This window comes from Sceloporus occidentalis, unplaced genomic scaffold (genome assembly GCF_023333645.1).
Source record: "Sceloporus occidentalis isolate IW3139 unplaced genomic scaffold, rSceOcc1.0.p SCAF_35, whole genome shotgun sequence".
NCBI lineage: Eukaryota > Metazoa > Chordata > Lepidosauria > Squamata > Phrynosomatidae > Sceloporus > Sceloporus occidentalis.
Window position 1 is genome coordinate 8,465,853 of NW_028317015.1, and position 11,549 is coordinate 8,477,401.

Sequence of the window (11,549 nt, forward strand, 5' to 3'; positions counted from 1 at the left end):
GTTTCCAGAGCAATATTCTTCCTGTTTCTCCCCGGACCATGATCACTGTGACACTGACTCTCCAATGTATTGCCTCCACGTGTTCTGAGTGTTGATTGGAGGATACAGCAAAGGATGTGACGTAATTTAAAGACGCACGAACATAACATTTATGTTATGTAATGTTTTTACACTTCATATTAACTGAAGTATGATTGACATGTAAAAGTACGACACTTCGGCATAGTGGCCCTCCCCCCAGCACCGTCAGCGGCAGGGTAAAGCGGGGAAGAGAATACGGCCCTCATATTTAAAGTGTTAACTATAGCTCGCGGAGGATCATGGGATTTATGCATCTGGAAGGACCGTCAATCCCGGTTCTCCTTCGGTATAAACGCGGTGGGCGGGGCTTCTCGGAGGGCGGGGCCGTGTGGAATAGTTCCGGGAAGAGCTGAAGTGAGATTTAAAGACACAGTGTGACAGGTCGCTGACAGGAGCGGCGATGCCGTTTGTGCAGCAGGGGGATGGCGTAGAGGAGACAGGCGAGCTTTTGTGATGACAGCCCCGGGTCCTCGCTCTGAGATACGGATCCGGTTTTCACCGCACTTGTATCCATATTTCCTCTGATTAGAGAGCCCCCGGTATACACGATCCGTGCCCAGTAGCTACGCGATAAACTGCACTGATCGCTGCCGCTCGTAAGGAGGGTGATGGAGAGCTCCCCGGCCGAGGCTGCCCTGTTCGGGCTGCCGGAATTGCAGTTCGCCGCCTTGTTATTGCTCTTTGCGGCCTCTCTCATCACAGTCCTGGCTTGGCTATTTCAAGTGACATGGGGATCTCCTCGCCCTCCTCCGCCTGGTGCCCGCGCCCTGCTCACCGCTCTGTGCGGCTTCCCATCCATCAGAGAGAGCTGGAGCAGAGCCTGGGCCCGAGCTCTCAACCGGGAGGCGTCCCGAAGCCGGGTAAGAACCTCTTACACCACCCGCTTTCTGTCTCTGAGAACGCGGAGTCGCTCTATAGAAACGACCAGCTAGTCTGCCCGTTCTTCCTGATGGAAAGACTCGGACCTTAATCGGTCCTTGATTCACGAGCCATACCGTACGTTCCCTCACTGTTTTAGCGTCTACCACTTCTACTGGTTGGCTGTTCCACCTATCTACCTCCTCTCAGTAAAGTGAAACTTCCTTTCATTAATATACATGCTTGTTGTGTATTATAGAGAAGCGGTTATTTCTACATTTGGTAATCATTCCACATATAGGAACCCCAGCATGCGTGTATTGTACACGTGTTAAAGAGGCCTGTGGCTTTCTTATGGCTTCAGCTGTGCGTTGACGTGTTATGCGTGCATTATTATTATTAAGCGCCAACAGATGACGCAGCGCTGTACAATTTGGTTGGGGCCGTTAACACGCGTAACAAACATACATGAATACATCGAGACCCGTCGGGAGAAGAGACCCGGCCTTAAAGTACTTTATACAATCCTGGCAGAAATGGTTGTAATACATGCATAGCGTGTCTGTGCGCGTGCGCTATACACGCATGCATACAGACGGATGCACTCGCCATACACGCATGCATACAGACGGATGCACTCGCCATACACGCATGCATACAGACGGATGCACTCGCCATACACGCATGCATACAAACGGATGCACTCGCCATACACGCATGCATACAGACGGATGCACTCGCCATACACGCATGCATACAGACGGATGCGTGTGCGTGTGTAGATGGCATCCCGAGTGTATTCCCTGGTGTCTGCGGCGAGGTCTGTGAAGCTCCGTATTACATCGTTAAACCGTCCGAGCAGTGTTGTTGCGTGCCGTAAGCGTGTGCGTGTGCAGCCGGCCGCTTTCTGCTTCCCTTTTTATATATATATTTTTTTTTTACCTGTGATTCCTTACCTTCCTGATTAACCCTATGCATGCCAGCGCATGGGTTTCTGGCTGGGTTTCTGGCCGCTGCGTGTTATTTGTATAGATGGCGTGTGTTGCGGGATTTACGCGTTTGAGATATGACGGGGACCCCTGAGGTTTCTGCGTTATGTAACGAGCGCACAAGCTTACAGTCTACGTGACGTTTACACTTCAGCGATGACATCACGACGCGTGACCCGGGGATCTTTCTATCAGAATGGAAAGCGTTTGTAGACGTGATTCTGGGCGGTTTGTTTTTTCGCACTTTGCGTGTGGCCTGGGGTTGCGTGTGGCCTGGGGTTGCGTGTGGCCTGGGGTTGCGTGTCCGCAGACTGATGATGCTGAATGAAATGATTTCTCTTGGCGATGGGTTTTGTTTGCAGGCCGTGTCCGGCTGCCACCTGTCTGCCTCGTTTGCCGATGTATTTGGTTAACAAATTAAACAAAGTTCTCCTGACGCCGTGTGTTTAAGACAACAACCCCCCCCCCCCCCGTAAATCCCGTAACACACGCCATCTATACAAATAATCCGGCACCCGGCCCACAATCGTGTGTTTATTTTCATATATTTACATTTGTATCCCCCCCCCCCCGGTTTAGGAGCTGTTCCCCATCATATCAGACATACGGTATTTATCACCACTAGGAAAATGTCCGAATTATAAAAGGCTTTCACAAAATACAACGTTTATAAAGTGCGGATCGATCCGTGAAATATTTTCCGGATATAAATGATCCGTTTCCTAAAGAATTGGACCTGAGTCCGTTCTATAAGCGGATCGAGGAATAAATCACGTTAATCGATAATCACATTAATAATTGGGGGGAAACAATTGGTTCGGTGCGAGCCCTAAACCCAGACACACACCCGCGATACTGTGACAGCTGCACACGCCAACACCAAACACTAACTCAAACCAACATACATTGGTTTAGGTAGCTCCGGTGGCGCATGCAGGTTAGTATAATGTTGGAATTCATGTGCGTTAGATTTACTCTGTCTGATAAGAACCGTTCTGCCCATTTTTCCCGTCCTGTTTATGCCGTCTCTGTATTATTTTACGTGAATACATTTATATGTGTGATTATTTTACGTGGTTCCTGGCGGCACTTGTTCCGTTCATATGGTGGGAACTCTAGGCTGCCTCCAAGCTTAGTTTTGTTATATCATTGTTATTGAATGATATCATTGTATCATTCTTATATCATTGGTACGTTGTAAAGTTCCAAATAGTGACTGCAACATTCCCCCCCCCCCCCAAGTTGTGTTAACTTGCACCCGTCCGGTTTCTCAGGGCTCGGTACAGCTGCTGTTTGAAGAGAGTGCTGCGCTCCAGCCCGACACTCACATCTCTCGGGTGACCTGCACCGACCAAGCCGACAGCAACATGGTAAGAGAACGCTTCGTGGAGATCACCCCCCCTGCCTAACGTACGGTAATAACCGCGTGTTACAGAACACGTAGAAGCCCAAAAAATTCTAACGTGAAATGGAGCGTTTTGGGAGGTTTCTTGATTTACTGTCATGGGACATGGAGTTTATTATCGAGTCCTAAACCAGCTCCATTATATGTGATATATGTATGTAAAGGGGTGTGTGTATATGTGTGTGTGTGTATGTATATATGTATGTGTGTGTGTGTATGTGTATATATATGTGTGTGTATGTGTATATATATGTATATATGTGTGTATATATATGTGTATGTGTATGTGTGTATGTGTATATATATGTGTGTGTGTGTGTATATGTATGTGTATATATATGTATGTGTGTGTGTGTGTATGTGTATATATATGTGTGTGTATGTATATATGTGTGTATATGTGTATGTATGTGTGTATGTATGTTGCAGGATTAGGTGATGGTTTTGTTAACTTGATCAGTTAAAGCAGGAACTTAATTTTTTATCTGTGAGCGTTCAGGGAATCCCTAAAGTACTTTCCACCGCTGTGTAGGTTGAAGGCATCTTCTCTCTACCCCCCTTTTGATTCTTGGCGTCTGAACGCTTACCTGATGTACAATTAAAAGCAACGTTGGCCAAGAGACCAACGTTTGGAATATAGAGTTCTATAAAATCCTGTATATAACGGTAGACATACTGAGACCTGTGTGAACCGCGGGGCGACGGCCATGAAGTGACGTTTTCAGACACCGTCGGTCTCTTGCAGGTGTTTCTTTGCAGTCTTTCGGCTGATGCTGTCAGGTTCCCGGTCTCTGTGACCCAGGAGTCTCCTGCTGCTGTGTCTATGGACACCTATCAAGTCTCCCTCGCGTTAAAACATGCGCAGGTCAGTGGAGTACAGGGATGTCAGCCGTTGCTTCAGTGTCCTTTTATTTATGTGCTTTAAACATATAATAACTCTTGGTTGGTCTGGATCGCGTGTCATCACGCGGCTGTTTAAGTCTCTTCTTTCTGTCCGTTCGGAATGTCTCCGCATTCTCGTGAAGGACAGGTAATATTTTTTTATTCCCGCATAAAGCATCATCGTTCTCTTTCTTACATCATCAGATGGAGGTGAGACTACAGGAGCTTCCTCGGGAGGGTCTTCTCGTGTCCTGGGGCTTTAGGGGGCGCCCTGATTTGATGCTTGATGTAACCCCGAGGCATTCGCAGCAGGTGGGTGGCCAGGATGGAGTTTAGCTACGAGAAGCAATACGTTGGATTTTCACCCAGGTTATGGGCTTTTCTGAAATGGCGAATGAGGTCTTGTGTGTGTTTTATGTTTGCAGAGCAATGAAGGTGGTGCAGATCTTTGCACAATTAAGGGTCTTATACAGGATGCGCTCATCAGCGCTCAGCCTTCCATGGTATTCAACCTAAAGTCCAGCGATGGTGATACGGTAGGAGCCGTTACGTTTTCACCACAGCCCTGTTTCGTGTTTCTCTGCCGTTCTTAACGTTTGCATCATCTGTATGTCGTACAGGGTATCCGCGACCGACTGCTTAGAGGATCCCCGTGCCAAACGCAGAGCCCAAAGCTTCTGGTTCGCCAGTTGCGTCTTCTGGATTTCATCTTGCCAGAGACCGGTGTGTTGCGTCTTCCACCGCCTTGTCTGTTGCCTGCTGACTCTTGTGTGCATTTGTATTGCCCCTATTTCAAACTTTAACTCCTTCATAACCTCACAACCATACTATCCCACCCACAAAATAGGTGTCAAGATTACTCTGTGGAAATAATAGTATGACCACCCCCTGCATGAATAAACCCAGTTCTTGAAGGGGTTAGTCCTGAAATGTGGTAAATGGTGCTGAGGTGAATGTCCTGGGTATTTGGATAGTTTTTTGGGATGTATGAAGCTTCCAGATACGGCCCTCACTCATCTGTAAAACCATGTGAAGGAATTCGATGGCAGAGAAGAACCATTCGGTTCTCGCAACGTTATATTGTCGATCGCTGAATTCTAAATATTGGTTGTAACCGCTCTATGTTGTCTTAGAGGTAGAATTGAAGTGTGAAATAGAACTGGACTCTCCTCTGCAGCGTAAGGAGACCCGCAGCGTCCAAGCGCAGTCCAAAGGGGAGGCCTGCGACCTCTCGTGGAGCGAAGAGATGACATTGTGAGCAGCTTCAGGTGTAAGGGGGACACGTTATTTGTGGAAGGTCTGAGGGTACAATAATGGATCCCTTTTAAAGGCTGTAACGTAATAATGATTCTAATGATTTTACATCTTTTGAAATAAACCACGGCGGGGGCTTCGGTGATACGGTAGCCTCGTGGTGACGGTCATTTTTACCTCCTACACAGTGATCTTACGTCTGAAAGTAAGGAGCTGTCTTTGAGAGTCTGGCAGCTGGGGACCAGCGGGGACAGTAAGTCCTGACAATTGTTATTGGTTTCATTTATGTACGTCTAGTGAAACATAAAAATCCGTTTGTATTGATGCTGTCCTTTCTCCGGACAGATATAGTGCTGGGATACATCACGGTTCCTTTGGTATCTCCTAGCAGAGAGCTCTGCGGGAAGCACGTTTACCCTCTGATTCTAAGCGGCCCGCTGTCTAAAGTCACAGCGCCAGCAGTCTCTGTGGAGGTGAGGATCGCTAAATTCCAAACACCGCGGATTTTAACCCGGAATAGAAGTCTGTTGTTTCTTCTTGATGTGCAAATGTCAGGGCCATGAGTGTGATTTCATAGGCTCCATACGTCTCTGTTTTGCTTTAATAGTTTCTGCTCCCGGAGCCAGCCTTATCACGCTCTACATTGGGAGCCCCAACTCCGAGACTTAACATCACTCCAACTAAGAAGGTGGAGATGGACCGTACTGTTATGCCAGATGGCACCATTGTGACAACTGTGACCACTATTCAGTCTAGACCCAGACTGGACGGCAAGATTGGTAAGAAGCCACTTCCAACTTAAAAGCAAGGTGGAGGGTTATATTCCCAATCGGCTGGGGAAGGTTGCCGTCGCGTTTATTAAAACTCGCCTTTCATTGATTGCTCTTACGAAGCGAATATAGATTCTCATATCTTGGACTACCCATATTCCATCTTATAAGGGACTATTGTATGGTGGAATACAGGGAGTCCAAGATATGAGGGACTATAACTGCTTATTAAGGGCAATGCCTAGTTAAACCCTCAGTATTATAACCGCTTACTGAAGAAGGCATTACCAAGCTACTGATTTTTCTCCTTGCATTTTTAAAACAGTGGCCGAAATGTATATGGCATAAAATAATTCATTACTATACACTTAGACACTTTGTAAAGATAGAATGATGGCCCTTTCTTCGCTATTGTCAGATCTCTCTCTTAGCCCCTGTGTTTCATTGTAATGCATCTGCCCTCTTCAGCCTGCTGGGCAATCATAGGGGAGTTGGGTCAGTGAAAGCGACTAGAGGTCCGGCTATGGCGGTTGGGCTTAAATGAAAGGTCCTGTCGCATCACACTGATTGCACCGTGCATCGCCGAGCGTGAGCGACAGTCCCCGCGGTCACAAGGCTTTTACATATAAAGATTATTACATTTGATTTAACTTGCGCCCGTTGAGTTTGTATCACAACGCTCGTGTGAAGCTTACCTTTAAAATCGGGGGCAAACGCTGAGCTGCGGAGTCGATATAAATAAATAATTACAATATCCGAAGTGACTTAACAATGCGTGCTGCCAGAACATCAATCAAATGTAACTCATTCATTCAATATGATGGCTAGGAGAGCAAGGAGAACCTCTTGTGTTGTGGTTGGAACTCATTTGTATTAACATTATTTTCTATAATTGTCTCCCCCAAATGTATTATCACGGCTTCCCATACGGCTCATTCTCTGGCCTAGACTCTCCATCCAGGTCCCCGTCAAAGGTTGAAGTGACTGAAAACAAGCCCGTTGTCCTGCGGCGCACATGCTCCATTGGCTCCTCGCCGAGTGGAAGCGGTAAGTGCTTCTGCTCATCCTCACGGAATTGTAAGATGAGTGAAAACATCTGATGTTAGAAAGCTGGTTATCCATGTTAAGAGTAGGAAATGTTTTATAAATGGCAGAAGGAAAATCCATGCTTGGGACGTGCATCGGCTCGATCTTGTATAAAAATTAAGGCTTCTGTGTCCCTGAAAACATATAATTTGAATGAAAATGATTATGGGGCATTCTGGTGGAACACATATGGTGAAAATCCCGTGCTTTAATTATCTATGAGAAACGTTTGACTACAGGTTTTTGGATCTGAAGGGGTGATGACTTTTTCTCCCCAGGCATGAAAATTTATGTGGTAATCTGCAGTAATCAGATACAGTTGCCTGTCTTTATTTAAAATGCATTCTTATAAATAATAAAACCCTTCCCAGGCCTAGACGTTGCAGCCCTATTTCTGCAGCTGCCCTCCTCCTTTGTAATCCGACCTTTCTTGCCACTGTTTGGCGCATGCACAAGGGAAATGCGTAATCCCTTGAATCCAAAAGGGACACCGACAATATGAATCAGTGATGTCTGCCCCACTACCTTTATTTTGTGATGCCATATGGACCTACTTTTGTGCTTTCTCAAAGTAGAAAATGTGTACAACGCTTCATCACCTTCTGCCATTTACAGTTAAACTGCACGTGTCATGCATTCTAAGCACATACGTGCACATGTGTATGAGACGCTTTGTGTATATTCAGTTTTTGTTGTCTTTCTGCAGGTGGTTCTCCAACTTCTCTCAAGTTGGATCCAGTGGCTGAGACTGCTATTAGGCAACTGACAGAACCAAGTAATAAGCCGACCAAGAAGACGCCCACAAAACGCAGTACTCTGATTATTTCTGGGGTCTCCAAGGTGAAGCGGCGTCCATAAATAAAGGGCTTGTGCTTCTGGCAGATTCTAGACCCGGATCTCTACATTCACTGACACTGCGCCTTCCCTCTCTTTCCAGGTCCCGATCGGGCAGGATGAGATGGCGCTCTCTCTTGGGTACGCAGCCTCTATGGATGCTTCATTGCAAGAATATCCGGTAAGTTCCAATGATCCTGTCTTGGAGGCATCTGATCAACTGCCTTCTGAGGTGACACCACCTTTTGGGCCAGACACTGATGACACCACACGATCAGATATCTCAGATCGACCTTCTGTAGAGGACCTCGAGTCTGAAACGGGATCTACCGGGGCTTTGGAGACACGAAGCTTAAAGGATCATAAAGGTGAGATGTTTGGAGCATGTGTCTTAAGGGAGCAGTGCATGATGGTTCACCTGTCTTTCATTCTGCCTATTGTCTGGGTTTTTGTTTTTTTTGTAGTATCCTGATTTAGGATTATACTTAGGAAATGTATTTGGGGTAAATCTGCCCTTATGTGATGTCTGTGGTAGACTGTCTCAAGTTCCTCCCAGATCTCTCCATTGTTTACTGGGAAACTTCAAAGTGTGATCTGTTCTGTTTCAGTGGGATTCCTCCGCAGTGGTACAAAAATGCTCTTCCGTCGGCGCCATCGTGAACCGGGCCTTAGTCAGTCACATGATGACCTGACAGATGCTGCCTCTCGCAAAAAAATGAACAGCTTTCCCCGGCGATTGCTTAAACGATTTTCTTTGAAGACCAAGTCCAAGCCTACTGTGAATGGAAGCGCCCAAGGGGCGGAATAATGATAGGTGCCAACCCAGAATTGAGGTTTCTCCTGTCTACCTCTAGCCCGACCCAGCATGAACAGGTGTACCCACTTTCCAAAACTGATGCTGGACTCTGTGTCTGTGAGTGACGTGGACAGAAAGCAAATGTGGCCAGGAGTCTAAACCAAGGGTGCATGAAGGAAGTTAACTCTTTGAAGCTGAACTTTGATGTAGGAATATGTAAGGTGCTAGTATGTGAGACATTCAGGGATGGTTTGATCCTTAAACTTGAGATAGATATGGAATTCTTCTTCTTCTGTATGTGACTTTTGCTGTATAGACAGAACAGCACCTATTTAAATATGAAATCTTCTGTCTTTTTTCATTAATTGCTTAGAACCTTCTACAGCTCTGCTTCCCAAAGCGTGTGTTTACTTTTAGGAAAGCTGCTAAATTACTTCTTTGTTTTTTTTCTTTCTTCTTAAAGACCGTCATGGGAAATTCCGCTATATCTACATTTCTGATAAGCGTTTTAATATCTCTGGAAGTGGATGAGTTAAGAAGTGTTATTTATTTATGAAGGCATTTTGTTATTTAAGAGATGACTGTGAGATGTGTCCTTTATGCGACATCTCCCATATCTGGTTTCTATACGGATATATAAAAATTAGGTGTTAAAACAATTACTCCTGGTATGTAATGCTTTATAGCTAAATCAAAAGTGAAAATGTCATTTATTTAAAGTTGCTGAGGGGAGAACAAATACTTCATGTACCAAGAAACTTGATTTGTCTTTCGTTTTTTTGACTGGGAAACTATTGCATTGAGGATAACGGGTAGAAAGGTGATGAGTGATGTCATGGCCACAAGTTTGATGCCGCTAAGGATCGATCGAAGCAATGTAACTCTTTATAGACCATGCTTGTAAATATGTAAATGACCCTCTATTTATAAACCTGATCCCACTTGTTTACAAACCAAAAGTGGAGGCGGCTGTCCTCCTCCTGTCCTTACATGCCTTTCGTGAGGTTAATTGCACAGTTTTTCCCTTGAAAATATGTTTAGCAGCCTAATTACATCTGGATGCTTGGACTAAAAACGTTATATATATATTATTTATAGTCCGAGACATTAAAATGAAATGCTCTTGGTACATGAAGACTCTGTGTGCACAAAAAATGAAGTAAAGAAATATATTCAGCATTAATAAAATGATGTGCTGATCATGTTTTAACTTATTAAAATACAAGAACATACCGATGTGTCTCATTCTTTTTCTAGTCTAGTGAGGTGATAAATGAAAAGCTAAACAAACAAAGGAATTGGTCTGGCACTCATACTTTCCTTTATTCCATCAAATAATCCATCGGTTGGAGATAAAACCAACTTAAAAGCACTGCATCGTTGTGTAAAATGTAATACAGCCATGAAATTTTTTTTTTTAAAAAAAAAGCTTTTTTTCATGTTTATCCGTACCTTATTCTCTGATATCTGTTACCATAATGACCGTGTTAAATGTTTATTGTACGGTGTTGTGCTGGGCAAAGTGACGGCATTGTGCTTCCAAACTCTCTGTTCAAAGAATCCTCTACATGTCACTAACTGCATTAAATACACCGTTATTCCAATCGCATCCTTAGGACAAACTATTCCTCCCCATACATGCATCCTGAGGATTTGGCATTGGTGGGGAGATATACGGTAACTGCCGACACACTGGAGATCAGGATGATGACTGCCTAGACTCTTCCCATTAGCAGGGCCCAGTGCTACTCGGTCAGGGTGACTGATCATGTGACACGGACATTAATAAAATATAGTAATAAAAAAGCGTTACATGGACCACACTAATGCCATGACATCATGGCGGGGGCAGTCTGGTTACAAAAGATACCCCAGACTTCTGTTAAAACTCCAAAAAGATCTCAAGATTAAAAATAGTTAAAGAGTAACAAAGCAACAACATTTTTTAAAACTTTTAGCCTCCAACTGGTATTCGAAAAAGGCCATTAGCTGCCTACCAACCCAAACATATAATAATATTATACTATTTTATATATATATATTATCATATAAGGTAGATTGTTTTACCAGCAGTGCAATTAAACCGGCGGATGTTTTTATATTTTACTGCTAGCAAATGTTATGTGGAAATGTTGTTTAAACCAAAATAAACAATTCTTATAATATAATTTAAAATAAATAAATAATAATACAAAAAAGCCTCTTTCAGGTAAGCTAGACATGGACAGAATAGGGCCGAACGCACTAGAACACCTGTTGTCTGTTTCCGGGGGTACATTTAAGACACTGCACAACTTCCTTGGAGAGGAGCTGTACACTTCCGTTTTGGATTCCGCTAATTTACTAAAGCAATGTGATGGGCGTGGCTTTTCAACGCGACTGTTATGACTGGTCTGCTTGTTCCGGAAGAAGTATTCTAATTGGTTGTCTAGCGAAGGCTTTTTGAGCAGAGTGAAGGGCTCCGGAATTCTATGTACATCTAGCGTTAGGCAGTTGGTTATAAACCGGCCCCGGTAATACGAGTTAGCGGGAAAAGTTATTGTAGATTAGGCCCGTGATCAGATCCGTTAGCTGAGTCTAACAAGTGCTGTAGC

At 44.6% G+C, this 11,549-nt stretch overlaps 1 protein-coding gene across 1 annotated transcript; it reads left to right on the plus strand.

Annotated features, from left to right (window-relative positions):
* The first annotated feature begins 689 nt into the window (after window positions 1-689).
* On the plus strand, window positions 690-8,967 carry LOC149298065 (phospholipid transfer protein C2CD2L-like). Its single transcript, XM_089487914.1, has 13 exons — window positions 690-941; window positions 3,203-3,298; window positions 4,079-4,198; window positions 4,641-4,751; window positions 4,836-4,938; window positions 5,349-5,469; window positions 5,658-5,722; window positions 5,815-5,942; window positions 6,077-6,248; window positions 7,188-7,286; window positions 8,032-8,165; window positions 8,263-8,527; window positions 8,768-8,967. Exons 1-13 carry the CDS (start codon window positions 690-692, stop codon window positions 8,965-8,967), a joined length of 1,866 nt encoding a protein of 621 aa, XP_089344040.1.
* The last annotated feature ends 2,582 nt before the right edge of the window (window positions 8,968-11,549 follow it).

Excerpts from the sequence above, each read along its gene's own strand:
- LOC149298065 (XM_089487914.1), top strand. The coding sequence starts at position 690 with ATGGAGAGCTCCCCGGCCGAGGCTGCCCTGTTCGGGCTGCCGGAATTG. Across the intron at positions 3,299-4,078 it reads ACCAAGCCGACAGCAACATG|GTGTTTCTTTGCAGTCTTTC; the intron begins GTAAGAGAACGC and ends GGTCTCTTGCAG. Across the intron at positions 5,723-5,814 it reads GCTGGGGACCAGCGGGGACA|ATATAGTGCTGGGATACATC; the intron begins GTAAGTCCTGAC and ends TTCTCCGGACAG.